Genomic DNA, 22495 nt, shown 5'->3' on the forward strand with positions numbered 1-22495 from the left:
ACAACTGTGTCTAAAACAACAACAACAAAAAAGGGCAGGGGATGTGACCCAGACACGGCTAATTCTCCCACTGGCTAATATCAGAAAAGGATTGCATCAAATGACTATTAATAGCTTTCTAGTTAACTATGGCCAATAATGTACAAGGAGGTAATTTGTAGTTCAAGTTTTTCATTTTGTTTTTAACTAGCTACAAGCTGAATTCTAAATTTTGCACTGAAATATCCTATTCCAATTTGCAAGTAGGTCCTCCTCGTGGAGGAGTGATTTTTTGTGCAACTTTGATGCAGAGCCCAAGGTAGTCCTATGAAGAAGAGACAGCGCATCTTTCAAAGGATCAGCACTGAAATCCCAGGTCCTTTAGCTGCACTCTAGGAGCTTGGCCAGGTTATCTCGTAATTCTGTTAGTTCGAATATTTTCCCATCAAGAATTTCTAAAAGTGTCTTCAAATTATTGCGAAAAGCTTCTTGCTCATTCTGACTTTTCTCCAGGCGCTGCTCTAGATCAGAGAGTTGTCCTTCCAGGTCTTTGTTTCGAATTTCTACTTCCTTTAGAGAAAGAAGGGGGATATGTTAACTCAGACTTTAAAGTAAAAATAATAATTTAACAAGCTCGGGGTAAAAGCATATAATAATTTTTCTAGCTCCCCATCTCAACATTCAAAGAGGTTCTGAGGTTAAAAATCTAGTTAAGAATAGGGGATAAGGGAGCAGCTAGGTAACTCAGTGAATTCAGAACAAGGTCTGGAATTGGGAGGATCTGGGTTCAAATCTGACCTCAGACACTTCCTAGTTATGTGAACCTGGGCAAGTCACTAAATTGCCTGGCCCTTATTGTTCTTCTGTCTTAGAATTAATAGTAAGATGGAGGGTAAGGGTTTAAAAAAATAATAAGGGATAAGAGAGAAGGACTGACCCTGTGATTTTACTGGGAAAAGAAATTCTCAAATGACAATTCCCTCTCCCAGTGCAGTTTGTGATCTTTTCCACAATTCAAGTCTTAAAGTGAGTCACCCAGAGCCCAGAGTTGCATGACCAATAAGTGTTAATAGGTGGCACTTGAACCCAGGCCCCACTGCCTCTGCTTTCCATCCATTTCTTTAGGAAACTATATGAAACATAATTGAAAGAAAAAAAATAAACCAAGATAACTTAACCTGAGATGGATTACTCATCTATATTTCTTTCTTTCTTTTTTAAAACCTTACTTCCTGACCCAGTAAGGACTCCAAGACAGAAAGGCAAGGGCTAGGCAAACAGAATTAAGTGACTTGCACAGGGCCATGAAGCTAGGAAGTGTCTGAATCCAGATTTGAACCCAGGTTGTCCCAACTCCAGGTCTGGCTCCCTATCTGCTGTACCACCACCTAGCTATCCTTACTTATCAGTAGTATTTCAAAAGATCACTGTAAGAATGTTTTTGGGTCACAGAGCCTAAGTTAGTATTGCCAAGTGGAGAGATACAGCTGGTTTTTTTTTTAAATATTTATTTTTCCATTTCTTCTTTCTTCCCCTACATTTTTTTAAAACCCTTCTGTGTATTGTCTTCTAGGTGGAAGACTGGTAAGGATGGGCAATGGAGGTCAAGTGACTTGCCCAGGGTCACACAGCTGGGAAGTGTCTGAGGCCAGATTTGAACCTAGGACCTCCTGTCTCTAGGCCTGGCTCTCAATCCACTGAGCTACCCAGCTGCCCCCTATAGCTGGTTTTAAAATCCATTTTTCTTTACTTTAGTCCAGTAATAAATTTACACATAAGTTTTCCAAGGTTAGATATATCATATATCTGTTTTGAAAGACAGTAATCTCGCTTCTTTCATTGCTTATTGTCTTTTTTCTCATATACAAGGCACGAGGTTCTGTTTCTTAAGGTTTTGTTCTTTTGCTACCTGCCTTTGACACCTAAAAGAGGGCAAAGAAAAAGGAGATGAGACATAAAGCAGGCAACTTTTCCATTTGGGGCATAGGAGAAGAATGCCAGAAATGGTTCAGATAAAGCTAGAACAGATCTAAGATCTTCAGAAAATAGAGGCAGGTTGGCATTCTGGGAAGACTTTCCCCTCTTTCCCTCCCCTTCACACACACACACACCACACACACACACACACACACACACACACACACACACACACACACACACCCCTAAACAGCATTCTACTATAGAAAATTGCCTCTACATTTAATTTGATCCATAATGTATATATCTATTATCAGATAGCCATCAAGTTCAAAATGCTATTGATTACTAGAGAGACAAATGAACAAGACAGTTTCTTTAAGGAACTTATAACCTAATAGGAAAAGGATACATGTACTTGAATACTTTGACACCTGTATTAAGTACAAAAGGGAGATTTAGAAAAAAGTCACATAAGGAATTTGAGGAGGGAGAATCATTTGAGCTAGGAGGACTGGAGGAGGCTCCATGGAGGGGCTGCCCCCTGAAGAAAGAAAATAATTTCAGCTGGTAACGTGAAAGAAGTCTGTTCTTAGTGTGGCTGGCAGTCTGGGAAAGGGCTCAAACATAGGAGAGGAACAGGGAAGATCAGGGAATGGCTTTGGGAGATGTCTGCATTCAGGGAGTCAGAGGGAAGAAGGTGAACAGTGCTGGGTCTGGAGTTAGGAAGACCGGAGTTCAGATCTGCCTTCAGATATTTACTAGCTGTGTGACCCTGAGCAAGTCACTTAATTTCTGTCTGCCTCAGTATCCTAAACTGTAAAATGAGAATAACACCTACCTCCCAGAGCTATGGTGAAGATTGCATGTAATAATAATTATAAAGCATTTTACAGTGCTGGCACATAGTAAGGACTTAAAATGTTATTTATTATTGTTATTCTTATAATAACAGTATCATCTATTATATGAGTACATTGAATATGTTGCAGAAGATACAAACAGTTGAGAATAAGAGCAATTCTATACCTGAGATAGGCATCTCAAACTCCCCACATCTAAAACAATTAATTATCTCTCCAGGTTCTTCCTCCATCTGGCCCTCATCTTGAGATCCATCTTTCCTAAGTGGTACAACTAAGTTAGGAAGTATAAATTCAGCCTCAGACACTTCATAGTTGTGTCTTACTAGGCGAGTCACTTAATCCTGTCTGCCTCAGTTTCCTCATCTGTAAAACAGGGGTAATAATAGTATCTATTTCCCAGGGTTGTTGTGAGGATAAACTAAGATAACATTCGCTTGATTTTTAAAATTCTTTTTTAAAAATATTTTTTAATTTTAATTTTTAAAAATTTTTCCATGATTTCATGATTCATGCTTTCTCTCTCCTCTCATCCCTCCTAAAGTTGACAACAATCCCATTGAGTTATACGATATACAATATAATTTTATTTTTTTTAAATATTTTTCCATGGTCACATGATTCATATTCTCTCTCCCCTCTTCTCTCCTCCCTCCTAGAGTTGACGAGCAATTCCACTGGGTTACACATGAGTTATAAGATAACATTTATAAAGTATTCCACAAACCTTAAGTGCTATATGTTAGTTATTATTATTATTACTATTGTAATTAGTTGAAGTTTTTTTCTGCCTATTGATATAATCCAGTGATTCCCAAAGTGGGCACCACCGCCCCCTGGTGGGTGCTGCAGCGATCCAGGGAGGTGGTGATGGCCACAGGTGCATTTATCTTTCCTATTAATTGCTATTAAAATTTTAAAAAAATTCCAGGGGGCCAAGTAATATTTTTCCTGGAAAGGGGGCGGTAGGCCAAAAAAGTTTGGGAACCACTGGTATAATCATTTGGTTTTAGTGTTTTAGCTTTTAATATGATGTCATAGTTTCCTAAATTCTGAACCATCCTAGCATTCCAGGTATAAATCCAACTTTGTCACAGTGAATATTTTTATATTGCTATAGTCTTTTTGCTAGGACTTCATATTTTTTTATCAGTATTATTAATGATATTGGTGTGAAGTTCTGTTTCCCAACTTTATCTTTCTAGTTTAGGAATATTCTTCTCATCAAATGAATTAAGTAGCAGGCTTTCTTCCCCATCCTTGAGACTAATTCATGTAGCATTGGCTTTAATTGTTCTTTAGATATGAGATACAATTTGTCTGGAAATTTGCCTGGACCAGGGTTTTGCCTTTGGAAGGTCTTTATGATTTGTTCAATTTCACTGTCTTAGACTTGGCTAGGATCTAATTTACATTTGGTTAATTTGAGTATCTTGTATTTCTATAGGTACATCTTTTATCTACCCCCTTTCAAATTCTCTCTCTATATATATTTGTATATAGTATATCATTGCATATAGTAAGTTCTTTCTTTTTAAACCCTTACCTTCCATCTTAGAATCAATACTGTGTATGGGTTCCAAGGCAGAAGAGCGCTAAGGGCTAGGCAATGGAGGTTAAGTGACTTGCCCAGGGTCACACAGTGAGGAAGTGTCTGAGGCCACATCTGAACCCAGGACTTCCTGTTTCTAGGCCTGGCTTGATCCACTGAGCCACCCAGTTGCCCCTTAAACGATTCTCTTCTAAACTTGCATCTCCAAAACCAGAACCAACTCCCAAATGGCACTGTCAGGAAATGAAAGGGGACTGTTGATGCTGGTAAGGATGGGAACAATTCTGCAGGAAAATGGAGATACCTAAATAGCCCAGGCACAGAAGTGAATCATGGGAATTTTTGACTATGTACTTTTGGTAAATGATGTCTAGAGCTTATTACTAAATCCTATGAGGACCTGGCTTCTCTCACTCCTAAAGAAGCAGGAAGAAGAGGAGGGGCCACATGAGAAAGGGGGCCAGTATTCCTGTTCTATTACAGTCTCTTGTATTACAACCACATACATGTGTGCCACATGTGAGAGGAGGAGCTGAGGCCCTCACAATAGCCCTGAAGGGACTAAGCAGGGTATGGAGAGCCTGTCCTGGAAGGGGGAGCAGAGCTGCACTGATGGGGTCAGCAATGGTTTTGGGGGGGACCAAGGGGGAGTTTCTAGGCTGATTCTTTTAGTAGACTTGCCATAAGAGTAGATCCAAGATGGTGGTTCCATTCCCTTCTCTCCTCTTCCTCCCTAGGACAACATAGATTTGTTCCCAAATTTGCTTCTATTTCTTTAAAGTTTATTTTATACTTTTGGTCACCTAGTCTCTAAAAGCTGGTATAAAGATAAAACTGTGGTTAACAGCTGCTTTGTTGGTGTGTATGTGTTTCATTTGCTCAAAAGCAACTGAGAGGGAAATTATAGGGAAAGAGAGAAAGAGACAGATGGACAGATACCTACTGACTTTCTAATCTCTAGGATTTTCCCCAGCTGGAGCTCAAAACTAGATAGAAAAAGAAATGTTACTGATGATCTATTTTTATAGCTTCTCAAACACAGAGAAGATCAAATGATCAAATTCTGGGATGTAGAATGAGGCCAGCAGTTTGGTGGAGGTTGTATCTAGCCTACAAGGTTGAACTTCAGACAATTTTCCCTTTCCCACTGTTCTAGTGTACGTAACAGGTTTACTAGGAAGAGCATCTCCCAAAGAATAGGTCTGAGGATGATGATTAAAGAGAAAGTCAGAGCCCTAAAAGAGGAGCTGGGAGCAAAAGCGTTCCATACAAAGGGTGGGACCAGTTATGAGGGACTAAAGCGATTTCTCCTCAACTGAATGATTTCTATCCCCTACGTTGATGGAAACATATCACTGCCATTACCAGACTATTATAGCCAAGGTCCATAAAAATGCAGAATTTTATTTTACTCCTTTTTAAGCTATATTATTAGTCCTTGGAACATTTTGCTTTTATTTAAAAATGGAAAGAGAAGATATCATTTATAGGATGGGTCATAAGTTGGGCAGAGGGGGCAGCTAGGTGGCTCAGTGGATAGAGATTCAGGCCGAGAGATGGGAGATCTTGGGTTCAAATGTGCCCTCAGATACTTTCTAACTGTGTGACCCTGGGCAAGTCACTTAACCCCCCCTTTGCCTAGCTTTTACTGTTCTTCTGCCTTGGAACCAAGGTATTGATTCTAAGATGGAAGGTAATGGTTTAAAAAATTAAACAAATACATAAGTTGGGCAGAAATGGAAGGTTGGGATTTCTTTCTCTCCTAGTTTTATGGGGATTTCTCTTAGATTCCAGGAGGAGGCTGTATATCAGTTGAATTGCCTCTGTCTTGATGGGAGGCCAGGGAGGGATAATTTTTAGATTTAATTTGTACTTCTCCTGGTCTGCCAGCATAGTTGATAATGAGGATGATGATGACAATGTCAACATTAGTAACAGCAAGCAATTATACACATTTATATAACCCTAATTTAAGGTTTGCAAAGCTCTTTATAAATATGATTTCATTTGATCCTCACAGCAACCCTGGGAAGTAGGTGCTATTATTATCCCCAATTTACAGATGAAGAACGGAGGCAAACAGAGGTTAAATGATTTGCTCAGAGTCACACAGTTAACAAGTAAATGAGCTCATATTCAAACTCTGATCTTCCAAGTCCAGTGCTCTATCCACCATGTTATCCAGCCTAACAAGTCTATATCAAGTGTAGACTTGATTCTTCCAAACTTAGGGGCCTATTAGGACCTACGTCCCATCCCTCTTCATCTCCAGCATCAGAACTCAGTTGTGTTGAGCATAATCTTTTGGGTAATCTGGATTTGAATAATGGCCCTGAGATAATCTCTATTAAAAAGAGCCCACAACTCTTTTCTTTTATATTGGAGATATTCCTTCAGATCAAGAATTCCACAGTTTTCATTTTGTTTCTTCATAATCAGGGCATGCTCTTGAAAAGTTATTAAACAACATATGTTAAATATGAACATGTCCACCCACACTTTAAACTTTTCCCTGTTTAGAAACAAAAGGATTCTTCATTGGGTTTTATAGTGCCTTGGCTTCATAGCAGTCCAGGAAGGAGGGGGCGTTTGGAAGTTGTCATATAGTGCTGTCCTTTGTCCTCTGTGAATGACCATGACTGCTTTTGAAAAATATCTTTAATAAAAATGCAGCAAAGAATACAAACTAGAAAGTCAAACTATGGTAGAAAGTAAGTGAAAGCTCTGCTGAACTTGGTTCTCTCTGATCAAAAAGAAAAACTTACAGTAAGTGATACAATATCTCTTTAATCAAAAATATGATCAACTCTAGAACTGTCAAGGAAGTACTCAGAAATTGTAACTAGCTCTTACATACATATATATGCATATATATATTCATCCTTTGTGAAAAGCTCATTTTTGTACTAGATAAGAACCAAATTACCTCCCTATCTCACATGTAAGTCTCACATGTAAATTAAAAAAGACATAAAACCATAGAGGGATCTATCTACTTAATTCAGGGATTAAGCAGACATGGAAATGAACAAGTCACAAAGAATAAGAAGCAGCTGAGAGTAACCTCCCAAGCCAGAGTTTCTTAACCAGTGGTGGAAGGATAGATCTGAAAAGATTCATAATTTGAATGGGAAAAAATGACAACTTTGGTTTCCTCTGTAATTTTAGCTATTTTGTGTGCTTATAAACACTATCATAAGAAGGGGTCCACAATCTTTGCCATGTTGCTTAGGGAGATAGTGACACAAAAAGGTTAAGAACTCCTGATCTAAATAAACTTACTTGATTAAAGGGACTAAAAATTTCATCTTTGAAAATGATTAGAAAAAAACACAAAGCATGAAATCACTTGAACCTAAAGAAATGTGAGCTCACGAGTCCTGTAATTAGGATTGTGCTCTCCTATAATCTTATTTGTTATCAAAATAAAGCATAAGGTCCATGATGGGCTGTGTGTCCTTTGGTATACTCTTTTCATGTTATCCTATGGGAAAAAGCCTAATATTTAAAGTTTAGTTATAATTTCTAAGTATTTTCTTGAGAGTTCTAGGACCTTGAAATAGCAATGAAAACAATTTCAAGGAATGTCAGCAATCAGCAGCTAGATTGGGAAAATGAAAGAAAGAGATGAAGCAGCTGGAATGAAATACAAATGAATCCAATGAATCTCCATTTGGTCTTCATGTATTCATAGTTAGGAATTTACCAGATGGCTTTCTAATCTCTTTCACTAGAATAGCCTATAAGATGATAGTAACAGGAGAATAGAACTTGAAACCAGTACAATATTTACAAGCTCATAAGCCAAACTCATCATGTTTCTGAACTTGGGGTAAGACAGACATTCTGTGATCAAATGACAAACTTCCACTCATGACCAAAAATCATGCTGGCTTGCCTGCTTGCCCAAGAAAGCAGAAGGAAGAAGGTTTCAAACAGAAGAAAAAAGAACCCATGTAATTTTTCTTGTGCGAACAAGGAGGGACACCACCCATTTTGTTCTCTGAAGATTTCCTGAAAACTAAAAAGTCTCTTGTTCTTCTTGCCAATACAGGCAAACCTATGAACTCTTTCAAGGCAAGAAATAGCCAGGTAGAACCCACAATTATATGTTTGGTAGCTGCCTCAAGAAGCAACATCATCCCTAAGCACTTCCTCTTTTTTAAAAAACACATTATAGAGAAAAATTTTAGAAAGAAAATACTTCAAAAATTATTCAAGGATCTGATGGTCAAAGACTGGTATGAGAGGCCAACTGCATTAATTGGCTTTCCCATTCCTCACCTGATGCAGGACTTGGAATCCAGAAGACTTGAATTAAAATTGTGCCTTTGATACTTATTACCTGTATGACTCTAGGCAAGTCATGACCTCTCAACCTACTTTACATATCAGTAAAATGTGCTTAACACAGTTCCTGGCATCTAGTAGAAGCTTAATAAGTGCTTGGACAGACTTATTGTGAGGTTCAAATGTAAAGGGCATTGCAAGCTTAAAGTATTATAAATATCAGCTATGATCATTATCATCACACTGCTTGAAAAAGATTTTCAAAGGCACTAGAGTACCATTTTTCAAAGATTCCATTTAATAGACTTCTATCCCAAGGAAGCTATTGATAAGAAGAAAGTCCCCATTTATAAGTAGTTCTTTTTTTGTGATAGCAAAGAATTGGAAGGAAAGTAGATGCCCATCAATTGGAGAATAGCTAAACAAATTGTGGTATATAGATGTAATAGAACATTACTTTGTTTTAAGAAATGGTGTATGTAATCAATACAGAGAAGAATGGAAAAGATTTACATGAATTGATGCAGAGTGAAATCAGCAGATCCAAGATGAAAATAATGCACAATAACTACAATGTAAATGCATGACAAATGAATAACACCACACCAAAAAATCAAATATAAATACAACAAAATTATAAAGATCAAGCAAATCTCAAGTGAGGATATGAGAAGACCATTTAACCCTACCCCTTCATGGAAGGAGATCTACAAGTGTTACACATTGCATTTGTTTTCTGACTTTTTCAGCATATCAATCAGTTGTGCTGATTTTTTCCTCTTTAAAAAAAGCAATTTTTTATATGGGATTTCTCTTGAGATGGAGAAGGGAGAGGATTACTTAGGATAATTATGATAGAAGAAATGGAAGGTATTGATAAAAACTTATTTTTTAAAAAGAGAACAGAGGAGAGATGATGAGGGCTAGACTAGGGTGGTGATTGTGAGAGCAGAAAGGAAAGAGATGTCAGAGATGTTTCAGAGGGAGAATCTACAAGACTTAGCAACTAGTTGGATATGAAAGGGGGGAAAAGCTGAGCATGATTACAATGAAAGGATGAAAAAGCACCAGTATGAAAGAAATAGTAAAGTTAAACATCAGAGAAGGTTTGAGAAGAAAAGATGAGTTCTTTATTGTAATAATAGGAGGATTAATGGAAAAAAACTATATTTCTTAGACCCCCCATGAATCAATTACTTTTATTTTGGAGCATAGATATGAACTATTATGGGTGCCATAGTGGAATTTTTAGTTAGTAAGGTGAAGCCATAGTGATGGGATCAAGAAAAAGGCGATAGGTTCACTCAATTCAGACTGAAATTTTGCACAGTAAATCAGGTTTTTCATAAGGTCTTCTACCTTAGAACTACTCCTTATAGCCTTTGAGACATGTCTCTCTCACTACAAAGAGGTTCCAGAAAATATATTAAAGTTAGTTTATAGAGAGAGTAAAAAAATGCCTGACTCTTACAATTATACTATCAGTTACTAAGTGTAAAATTCAATGACTGCAAAACCAGTGATCAAATATGTTAAAGACATGAGATGACTTCAAAAGGCAAAACTCTACCATATTCAAATATAAGTAGAAAGTTATATGAGCTGTCAGTTGCGTTGTTCTATTAGATAGTATTGCTTAAGTATTTATGGCAAGGTGATTTATTTATGAGGGAAAAAATTAAGGGATTGATGTCCTTCATGAAAATCTATTTTTAAAAACCTATCATATATTTCTTTCAGAGTTGAAGCAGATCTGTAATATCCAACAAGTTAACTAACACAGGAGAGAGTCTCAACATTGATGGAGCTCAAGTATAGTGCTGCTTAAAAACAGTGTGATTTATAAATTCTCCTGATTCCTTCCTGGTTCATTAATCCATGATTTGTAGTAAACACTTTAAGTATCGGGTAAATCAAAGAAATAGCATTAGTTTTTTTCTAGTACCACTTTATGTGCTGTGCTGTTTTGCTCCATTACAATGAAAGCTTCTACACTATCCCCATTCAGAGAAAGAACCGTGGGAGCAGAAACACAGAAGAAAAACAACTGCTTGATCACATGGGTCGATGGGGATATGATTGGGGATGTAGACTCTAGGATGATCACCCTAGTGTAAATATCAATAATATGGAAGTAGGTCTTGATCAATGACACATGTAAAACCCAGTGGGATTGTATGTTGACTATGGAAGGGGGGTGGGAGGAGGGGAGGGGAAGAACATGAATCATGTAACCATGGCAAAAAATTTTTTTTCACTTGAAAATTTTCATTTAATTAATTAATTTAGAATATTTTCCCATGGTTTCATGATTCATGTTCTTTTCCTCTCCCTCTCCCCACCTCATAGCCAACAAGTAATTCCACTGGATTTTACATATGCCATTGATCAAGACCTATTTTCATATTATTAGTATTTGCACTAGGGTGGTCATCTAGAGTCTACATCCCCAATCATGTCCTCAGTGACCCATGTGATTAAGCAGTTGTTTTTCTTCTGTGTTTCTGCTCCCACAGTTCTTTCTCTGAATGTGGATAGTTTTCTTTCTCATAAGTCCCTGAGAATTGTCCTGGATCATTGCATTGATGCTAGTAGAGAAATCCATTATGTTCGATTGTGCCACAGTGTATCAGTCTTTGTGTATAATGTTCTCCTGGTTCTGTTCCTTTCACACTGCATCAGTTCCTGGAGGTTATTCCAGTTCACATGGAATTCCTCCAGTTCATTATTCCTTTTAGAACAATAGTATTCCATCACCAATACCACAATTTGTTCAGCCATTCCCCAATTGAAGGGCATCCCTTCATTTTCCAATTTTTTTGTCACCACGAAGAGCGCAGCTATAAATATTTTTGTACACATCTTTTTCCTTATTATCTCTTTGGGGTATAAACCCAGCAATGCTATGGCTGGATCAAAAGGCAGACAATTTTTTAAAACTCTTTGGGCATAGTTCCAAATTGCCATCCAGAATGGTTGGATCAATTTACAACTCCACCAGCAATGCATTAATGTCCCAATGTTGCCACATCCCCTCCAACATTTATTACTTTCCTTTGCTGTCATTTAAGCCAATCTGCTAGGTGTGAAGTGGTACCTCAGAGTTGTTTTGATTTGCATTTCTCTAATTATAAGAGATTTAAGACACTTTTTCATGTACTTATTGATAGTTTTGATTTCTTTATCTGAAAATTGCCTATATTCATGTCCCTTGCCCATTTGAAAAATTTTCTTAATTAATCAATAAAATTAAATAAAAAATGAAAAAATAGATAAGATAAAAAAGAATGTAAACTCCTTGAAGGAAACAATTGTCTTGTTTGCTTTTATTTGTATCCCCACATTATAAGTGCTTAATAAATGTTTCTCTTTCTCCTTCCCTCTGTTGCTCGCTCTCCCCCTTCCCTCTTTCTCCTTCCATTTCTCTCTGCTTTCTCTCTCTCCTTCCCTCTTCTCTGACCTCTCTCTCTCTCTCAACTCCCTGATTCCCTTTCTCTCTGTCTTTCTCCCTCCCTCTCCTGTTTTTTCTTCTCCTGTCTCTCTTCTCTCTTCCTCTCCCCATTCCTCTTTCTCACTGTTCTCTCTCTCCTTCTCTCTTTGTTCTGTCTCTTCTCTTTCTCTCCTTCTCTCTCCTCTTTTTCTCTCTCCTTCCCTCTATTTCTTCTTTCATCTGGCCTCTTTGTTCTCTCTCCTCTTCCTACTTCTCTTTCTCTGTGTCTCTCTGTCTCTGTCTCTGCAGGAACTCATGTCACCCTTCCCAGTCAACTGCTACTTAGTGAAGCAGCCTTGTCTATCTTCTCAAGGTCCTCTTAAGTCCCTGGTCCTCACTTTTTTTTAAACTGAATTTTATTTTTCCCAATTACACATAGAAAATTTTTTTGACAAATTGTGGTGTGACATTTTGCAATTCAGGTTCTTTAGCGCCCTTCCTCCCTCCCCACTCCCTTCTCCAAGGCAGTAAATAGTCTGATATAGGTTATGTCAGTACTTTCATGCAAAATATACTTTCACATTCCCCATGTTGTGACTAAAGGGACATATCACATATACAATAAAAAATTCATGAAGGAAATAAAAAGGAAGATGGTATGTTTTGATCTGCAAACAGTTCCTTCTTTGGCTGTGAATAGTATTTTCTTATCATGAAAATTTTGGTATTATCTTGGTACATGGCTTTGCTGATAATAGTCCTTCACAGTTGTTCATCATACAATATTTCTGTTACTGTTTACACTGTTCTGGTTCTGCTCATTTCATTTTGCATCAGTTCACTTAAGCATTTTCAGGTTAGGTCTTTGTTTGTTAACAACTGTCTCAAACTTTCCTAGCTCTCTCCAGATTCCTCAAACCACAAACACTTGCCCAAACTTCCTTTCATTCCCTGAACTAAACACCAAAACATGGTTAATCTACAATTCTTGGGCAATTGGCCATGATCAGCTCAAAACTTTGAATGGAAGAAGAGAATATGAGGAGTACAGAAGTGACTAGAGCTGCCTGGGGAGGTAATCTGTATTTGTATATTGTACTGTGTTTCATATTTTTGTAATTTGTATATTTTAATTGTATTTATAATTACAAGCCCAAATGTTCTCTAATTAGAGCAGATTCTGAAAGATACAAACTTTCTGAATGAGGTCATCATACAAATTTCTGAAAAAGCAGCAAAATAAAAACAAAAACAAAAACTTCCCCAAACATAGATAAGGCATGAAATCTAGGACTCAGAAAAAGTAAAAAATGGAGAAACTGGGAAAATGAAATTCTAGAAAAGAAATCACATTTAATACATGATATTGTAATAAACAGGAAAGAAAAGTATCTGTGTAACATCTTACCTGTAGTTTCTGAGTCAATGAGTCCCTCTGTTCCTGTAGCTCTCTGGCATTATCAACCTCTTGTTTCAATTTTTCTATTTCCTAGGAAAGACAGAATATTGAGCGTCTTTAGCCATATTTAACTTATATCACAGAAAAGAGTGACTTTATCGTATCTTGAAAATACCATCCCAGGTCTTAGAGAACATATTTTCCACCTTGTAGTGATGCTGACATTTAGGGAAAGCTCTTCCTTATACATATATTTTGAACATGATACAATTCTGAATGACAACAGGAGAGGTTGTCTCCTGCCATGAGGCTTTGGTTCAACTGTGCCAGGATGCTGGACTTAGTGACCTCTTGGGGGTGTTTGCATCCTTCTGATGATGACTTTATTTAGGAATAATGGGACTTCATGCCTGGCAATGATCAACACCCTTTGAGAATGCTTTAGCTCACTGGCTGAATCTCTAATGATTTTATTTGCTCATTTAGACATTCTTCTTATAGCCGATTCAATGGACAGAGTTTTAGAACCATAAGAGTCTCATGATAGAATATGGCAGATATAAGTATATTCAGAGTGACAGAAATATTTCGCTAATGTAAGAAACTTTATTTCCCACAGGAGTACCATTACATTTCACAATGAAGCATTCTTAATAACCTGTCCACATTCTACACATATCTTAATGAGATGACATTAGCAAATACCTCCTCCTTCTTCTTCAGCGTTTCCTCTAGTTCCTGGATGGTTTGATTTAACTCAGCCTTGTGGGTATGGACTGCATTTGCTTGGCTGCTCACACACTCCAGTTCCGTCACCTAAAGGGGTAATGAGCATTCATCAAATGAGATGGTAGTAAAGAAAGGTCCCTTGAAAATGATATGCTAAATGCCAAAGAGATTATATATTTTAAATTAGTCTATAAAATGAGTTTTTTAAAAAAAATAACTGATTATACAAGATATAAGGATTAATATTAGAAATTAGGTATTGTTATATTAGTCTAGAGATAAGAAGTGGAGAAGCTGTCTTGAGAAAGAATTGGAGTTTGAAGCCAAGCTGAGACAGTGTGTCAATTTCAAATGTTGACAGTTGTAACGGTTTTTCTGTGACAGTTACTCTCTCTGGGTGTGGCAGTGGCAGTTGGTCTCTGGCAGTTGGCAGAGTCACTCACAGAGACTCTCTTTCCTGTCTGAGGCAGAAGAAAAGGAGAGAAAGACTTGAAGGAGTTAATTGTTTTCCTTTCCCAACTTGGGAAACACTAGTGACTATTTATCACTGTTTTTATAGATTGTTTGAACCCTGAGAAGACCAAAGAAAAACCTGGTCTTTAGTTTGGACTCTGAGTATGCTAAGGTTCAGAGTCCTAACTTGATTCCTGTTGAGACTCAACCAGCTAGCCTTTGTTATTTTTATAACTTGAAGGCAAAGTTAAGAATTATAAGGATAATATTGTTAATTTATTTAAAATAGTAAAAATTTGGGTTAGTTGGATCAGGAAGGATTAGTGTAGCCTTGTGAAAACAGGAGAAGCAGTTCCCTGTGGAACCAGGGAGTTTTATTTGGGTGGAGTTAGAATCCCTTAGAGTTAGAAATCCTTTTTTATCCTTATATATTTCAATAAAAATTTTATTTTTTTAATAACAAGAATCTCTTTAGCGTCCTTGAGCCTGGCCCTAAAGAGAAGTCTATTTATGAGCTTCACTTCACTGATATAAACTGAAGATATTTTGCAAGCACAGCAAGCAGAGTATCAAAAATCAGTTTATAATCAATAATCAATTCACTGTCATTTATTTTTACAAAGAAGAGCTGCCAGGGTCTACCTACAAAAATTATTTCATAGTTGCTTTGTATACAAGGTGTCCCAAAAGTCTCTGGTGCTGGTTTTGAGCTTTAATGTCTTAATAAAAATATTTACATAGTGCTTTCAGGTTTAAACTTATAAACATTATCTCATTCGGGCTTCATAAAAACTCTGTGAAGATGTGATTATTATCCCCATTTTGTAGGTGAGGAAATTGAGACCTGATAACAGTTATGGAACTTGCCACACAGTTGAATACACTGTGTTTATATTGTCTCCTCTTACAAAATATAACCTCTTCCAGGAGAGGGACTTCATTCATATCTCCCCTAAGTCTGGTATACACTAGGTGTTTAATCACTGAATGACTGATGGACAGACGGAAATGCTACAGAGTTTTAGGGGTAAGATAAGGAAAATATTACAAACGTTCCCATCACTCTTTTACATGGACTTGACGAAGTTTAGGAAATCAGTACATAGTAACAAGCGAGAGAATTCCATAATGAAAATCTCTTTTAAACTTTTCTTATGAAAACAGACTTTAAGATCAGATGTGGCCATCTGCCCCCAAAAGAATTTCTGAATTCTGAAGTTAAGAAGTCTGGCTTCTCTAAACAGTGATTTTTTTCCCCCTAAGCTAGTTCCAAAATTTAAGATGATCTAGAAAAATGATGAATTTAAAATACAACTACCATCATGCTAAATTATAGTCACTTGCATTTAAATAGTTATTTTTATCTTGAAATGCACCTGTTATGATTACACATGTATAACCTATATCAAATTGTTTATCATCTCAGGGAGTAGGTAGGGAGGTAGGAATTTGGAACTCAAAATTTTTAAAAAGCAAATGTTAAAAATTGTTTTCACATGCAAAAGGGAAAAACAAAATACTTTATTTAAAAAATTTTTTTAATTTAAAATTGTTTAAAACCTTAAATTTTTTTTTCAATTACATGTAGGAACTATTTTGACAATTCTTTTCTGATGTAAATATTATTATTTTTAAAATTTAAAAAGGAAAAAAAGAAATACACTTAGAATATTTACTGAATACTCACTCATCATAGATAGAAAAAAAAACAAGTCACTGACTGCCCTTAAGTACTTTACAATCCAAAAAAATGTAAACAAAACAAAATTAATATGAATATGCACAGATCATCTATAAGATGTATGACACTAAAATATATACAGTCCCCACTGCAGTGGGGACTGCCAGTTTTCAATAAATATTTGTTGAATATATGAATGAACAAAATACAATTATGACTAAAAAAGTTAAGGAAATAGGCTCAATTCCTTGGAGTTGTCTCTTGATCATTACTTTTCTCAGTCTACTATGTTCAGTTTGTCTCAAGTCCTATCAGCCTTTTCTTCCAAAATATCTCTTGGTATACATTTCCTTTTCTCCATCCCCTACTGCCATCCCTACCCATCCCCACCCCGCCCCTGGTTCAGGACCTCATCAGCTCATGCCTGGGTTTTCTGTACTAAAAAAAAACTCTTTGCTGGCCTCCTTTGGTCTAGATCTGACTTTCACCAGTCTATCCTGGACACCACTGCCAGATGGACCTGATTTTCTATATGAGAGGCAATGTAACCTAGCAGATAAAATAGTAGGCTTGGAATCAAGGAAGACGTGAGTGCAACTATCCCTGATGCTTATTATCTGGACTTTACTTAACCTTAAAAAACCTTAAACAGCTCCCTGGGATTGATCTCACAAATTATAGCCAAACTATCCCTAGCAGAGGAAGTTCCCATGTCCAGAGTTCCTTTCTGAAATTGAAAATGATTATAATAATAACATATTTACATAGCATTTTAGATTGTACAAAAACTTTAACACATTCTTTCATCTGATCCTCTCAACAACTCTTGTCAGATAGATACTATTTTATTAAGCCCATTTTATAAATGAGAAAACTGAGGTTCAATAAGGTTCAGTAGCTTTTTCAGAGTCACAGATTCTTCACACATTTATATACTTGCTAAGTCACTCCCTTGTGTGAAAACCTTCAATGGTTCCTCCATTAGCTCAATCTAGAAGTCAAGCCTTCCTGACATTGTTCCAATATGTCTGAGCCTTTTTTTTTTTTTTTTTTTTTTTGGTATTCTTATACTGAATTGAATTGAATTTTCATTGAATAGTGACTTCAATGGTTCTCTTATCTCTACCAAACCAAATCCTATATTATAGATGTTAGGAAATCAGATTTTTAAAATTCCAGGAAAAGATAGATATAGTCTTACAGGGAATCCTAAAATTTCTGACCATACAATATATTGTGTCTAGAATCAACCACTTTTTTTGTTCTTTTAAATGATAAAGACAAAAGGGAGAGAAAGAACATGAATCATGTAACCACTGAAAAATGCATAAATTAAAAAAATTTAATGATAAAGATAGAAAGAAGGTCTTTAATTTAACTTTTTAATTTAAATTTTATGTGAGAGTAAGAAGATAAAACAGAGAGAACAAAAAACTACTCAGCTCCTATTTTGCTCCAGACTTCTCTATTAATGAGAACGAATTTTGAACTAGTTGTTGTTCAGTCTTATCACACAGGTTTGACTCTTTATTACTCCAAGACAGGTTTTCTTGACAAAGCTATTGGAGTCATTTGCCATTTCCTTCTCCAGTTCATTTTACAGATGAGGAAAAAGTGGTACACAGGATTAAGTGACTTGCACAGAGTCACAAAGCTAGAAAGTGAATGAGGTTATATTTGAAACCTAGAAGATAAGTCTTCCTGATTCCAGGCCCAAAGCTCTGTCCACTGTGCCACTAAATGCCTTTGAACTAGAGAGGGAAGAACAAATGTAATAAAGAAAAAAAATGAATCTTAAGGCAGGAAAAATAGAGGAATAACTATTCAACTAAGTGAGTTCAAGTCTTAAGGATCAGGAGAATTAAATTCTAGGTTACTAAAGAAAAACAAAACAAAACTCGCAAATGTGACTGAGGGATCAATACATTGGAAATTTTTGAGAAATCGTGGAGCATGGTGGCAATGTCAAAATACCAGAGGACTTTTTTTTGAAAAGGGAGAGACTTAGGAAAATAGAGACTAATAATCTTAATATTAATTGATAGAAAAATTCTAAAGCAGATTAACAAATAGTTTATTAGGTCTGACAAAAGAAAAGTGAATACAAACGGCTAGCATTTATTTGCAAAGAACAAGTCATCCCTAATTTAATTTCCTTTTTTTTTGACAGGTAGATCAGGGATATGCCACAGGCATAATACAACTCGGATTTAATAAGACATCTGACAAAATCTGTCATAGTATCCCTGTAAATGAAATGAAGAAATATGGACTGAATAACAATACTTTTAGGTGGATTCATAGCTGATTGCAAAATTAACCAAAGTTCTCATTCATATCTACCAGATTGTCAAAGATGACAAGAGAAGAAAATGGCAATTGTTGAAGGGGCTCTGGAAGGATGGTCACATTGGTACACTTTTAGTAGAGCGCTGCTATGAGTCCAACTATTCTGGAAAACATTTTGGAACTATATCCCAAAAGTCACTAACCTTAGTTAAGTAACTAACCTTAGTTTTATATATATACTCATATATCCTAAGAATCATTGATACCCCCTGCTCAAAGAGGTCACAGACAGAGGGAAAGAACTCATATGCAAAAAATATTAACAAAAGCTCTTTTCAAAGGGTCAGTCAGTTAGGGAATTACTTAACAAATTATGGTCAATGGATGTAATGGATGTAATGGATGTAATATTATTGCTCTGTGAGTAACCTGGGAAGTTCTGAATGAACTGACACAGAGTGAAGTAAGCAGAGTCAGGAGAACAATTTATATGACTACAAAAATGTAAAGGGAAATTCACTGAACAATTTTGGCTTCAAAAGACTGATAATGAAATATTCATCCAACCTTTTGGCAGAGAGGTGATGGATTAGAGAATCAAAATAAAATATACATTTTCAGATTACTTTGCTTCACTGTACTTATTCATTGTATGTGAGGGCTTCTATCTGGTGGGTAGTGATAGTGTTACCAAAAAAGAAGAAGAAAAAGAAAAGATCATCAATTAAACAACAACAACAAAACCAATGCACTAAGAATAGAAAAGTGGGGAGGGGACAAGCAGAACAAAGATTTTGCTGAATTTAGCATTCACTCACAAAACTGCAGGCAAGAGAAGTTGTTTAATGTACAGTCTTCTCTTCTGTTCTTTGTATTGTCTTGAAAGAATTTAATAAATGTAAATTCAGGTGCAGAATCCTGAGCCATATCACTTTATTAGCTGGGCACGAACCTGTTCATGAAGTGGGCCAAGTGGCTACCTCAGGCCAATGATAAAGATGAGAAGGGGGACAGCTTCTTTTTATAAAACAAAAAAAAACAGAACTGGGTAGGTGAGGAAAACAATACAATTAATTGGTTACAGGGCTGGCAGCATCATGGGGGTGAGGACAACATGGCTGATTGAAAATTGAGAGCAAGGGGCTATCAACAGCTCCCTCCTTCTGTCTTAGGACTAAGAAATGTTCATTGCTTATGTCCACCTGCAAGATTGGAGATAGTGGACCAGATTGCTTTGGAGAGCAAACCAGATATCCTTGAAAGATAGCATGGTGGTATGAAGATACTAGACCAGACTCCCAATTGCCTACCTGCATCTGTAAAGGATAACAGGTTTCCTTGAGCAAGAACAGAGCAGTGATTAATGAGAGAACTAGATTTCTAAACTTAACTCATTACAGGCCAGCTAAATTTCTGAACTAAGTGCAGAGACAAAGAACCCTGACTTAGGTAGATACAGGACAAAATCAATTAACTGTAAGTAGAATCAATTTTTAAAAGGCACAGAATTGATTTGATTATTTCAAGAATATTAAAATGTTCATGATTGCTGGTGTATAAGTTTTGGGTTAAATATATTTTTTAAAACCTAAACTAATAAATTGACTTCAACATTGTTTTCAAGAAAGATGAAGCCACATTTATCCCATTCAAAGATGATAAAGCTAGGGGAATATGGATGGGATATAAGGAAAAAGCTATATATTTTGTATGACAGAATTGGGATAAAAAGACATCTTGACAGACTGGAATAGTGGTTCAAAACAACAAAAAGAAATTTAACAAGGATAAATATAAAGGCATATATTTAGCTTAAAAAATTACATTGGATGGGGGGGGCCCTGACTTGAGACAATTTCATGATGAAATATTCTGGGAGATTTAACTAAGCATGAGTCTGATGTGAAGCAAGAGAGCCAGAACTGCTAAAATAATTTAATATCATCTTTGACCTTCCTAACAACAATATTGTAGCCACTGTCCTTGGCACTACTTAGACATATTGGGAATAATGTTTTAGGTTTCAGATGACACAATTCAAGGATGCCACTGAAGAGTATGCAGGCTGACCAAGATTGGCCTGGAAACTGTTAATAACTGACTGAATGAAAAAAGACTTATGGGGGAACATGATCATTGTCTTCAAATATTTGAAGAATTATGATGGGAAAGAGAGATTACATTAATTCTGCATGGCTCCTGAGGGCAGAACTGAGACTGATGAGTACAAGAAGGCAGATATGGACTTAGTAAAAAAATGTTTGTGTGAAGGGCTGTCCAGTGATGGAGTAGGATGTCTTATAAAGCTATAAATTTCCCCATCACTATGCATCTTTCAGCAGAAGATGAATAACACTATAGCAAGAGCATTGTTAAAAATATTCCTGCATCAGGAAGAAGGCTACACTAGATGACTTCTAATTTCTTTCCTAAAATTTATCTTTTTAAACTATTCCTGATTATTTTCCAATGTAAATGGTTTTGTCCTTGGTAATTTTCTAAAAGGCAGCTAAGGCAGCTAAATGGGTCAGTGAATAGAGCACTGGACCTAGAGTCAGGAAGACCTCAGTTCAAATCTAGTTTTAGACCTTACTAGCTGTCCAATCTTAGGCAAGTCATTTATCCTCTATTTGCCTTACTTCACTGGAGAAGGAATGGCAAACCACTCTAATATCTTTGCTGAGAAAATTCCACAGAAAATATGGTTCATGGACACAAAGAGTGAGACAGGACTCAGTGACTAAACAACAACCAGTTTTCTACTATGCAAACACATACGGCTTATTTATAGTCAAGTTCCTTTAATAATGTTCTTTCCCTTTTCTCTGGAATGTTCACTCTTCTGTCTGTCAACTGCCCAAATCCTGTTCATCCTTTAAGTAAGTCCTTTTTTCTCCTCCCTGAATCCTCCCTGACTTTTCCAACTCTTTCATACTCCCTTCCCTGAATTCCTAGCATCCTAACATGGCATGGTCTGACACATAAAACACACACACATGCATTTCTCACTTGCCATTAACTATGCTCACATCCAGTTCTCTGTTTTTTTGGTTTTGCCCTGAGTGCTCTTTTTTCCCTTATGTAGATTATTGGGGCTCAGATCCGTGCTAGTCAGATATTTGCATTTACCAGGGCTTGTTCATCACAGCTCTATAAATGAACTATGAGAATTTATTTTTAACATACTATATTAATTCCTATATATAAGAGAGAATTACTCTCTATTCCTCTGTCTGGGTCCTGATTCAGAGAAAACATCTAGTCTGCTACTTTTTGCATTTTTTTTGTCTTTAGGAAGCCCAAAGAATGGCTTCCTTTTAACAAAATTTATTTAATAAATGAAAGAGACAAGGGCTCTTTTCTTGTGGAGTGACTATCTACCTGTTAGTTTGGAGAAGAGCTGAGGGGTCTGATGGACCACCTCTTAATTAGTTATCACCAAATAAAGATGTCTTAGAATAGTCAAGGGAGGGGCTGAAAAATGAGCTCCTCAAAATCTATTTATAAAGCTACCTTACCCAGCTCAAGTGGTCCCTGATATGAGAAACAACCATGGAAACCTTTATCACTTTATCAGTTATAATGTTGGCCTGATAAATCTGATGTAATCAATAAACTTAAATTCTTACTAAAAAAATCAGTCTTCTGAGATAATTTTAATCATAACAGATGCTATAACTGCAGGGTGCACTCCCAAGAGCTGACTCTCCTTCAGAGAGAAAGTTAATGTACTCAAGTTGTAGAATATGATACAAATTTGGGTACCATCAATGCAACAATTTGTTTTGCTTGACTATGCATATTTGTTACAAGAGTTTTCTTTCTCTTTCTCTTTCTCTTTCTCTTTCTCTTTCTCTTTCTCTTTCTCTTTCTCTTTCTCTTTCTCTTTCTCTTCCTTTCCTTTCCTTTCCTT

The 22495-nt window shown here is 36.4% G+C and overlaps 1 protein-coding gene across 1 annotated transcript in view; it reads right to left on the minus strand.

Moving 5' to 3' along the window:
• Nucleotides 1-360: 360 nt before the first annotated feature.
• Nucleotides 361-22495, minus strand: part of HOMER1 (homer scaffold protein 1) — a 161643-nt gene continuing 139508 nt past the window's right edge. Inside the window, exons 7-9 of the mRNA XM_044680939.1 lie at nucleotides 14136-14246; nucleotides 13440-13520; nucleotides 361-549 (exon numbers count right to left, since the gene is read on the minus strand). Coding sequence (XP_044536874.1) covers nucleotides 361-549; nucleotides 13440-13520; nucleotides 14136-14246 — 381 coding nt within the window. The remainder of the gene's footprint in view (nucleotides 550-13439; nucleotides 13521-14135; nucleotides 14247-22495) is intronic.

Source organism: Gracilinanus agilis, chromosome 1 (genome assembly GCF_016433145.1).
Source record: "Gracilinanus agilis isolate LMUSP501 chromosome 1, AgileGrace, whole genome shotgun sequence".
Classification (NCBI taxonomy): domain Eukaryota; kingdom Metazoa; phylum Chordata; class Mammalia; order Didelphimorphia; family Didelphidae; genus Gracilinanus; species Gracilinanus agilis.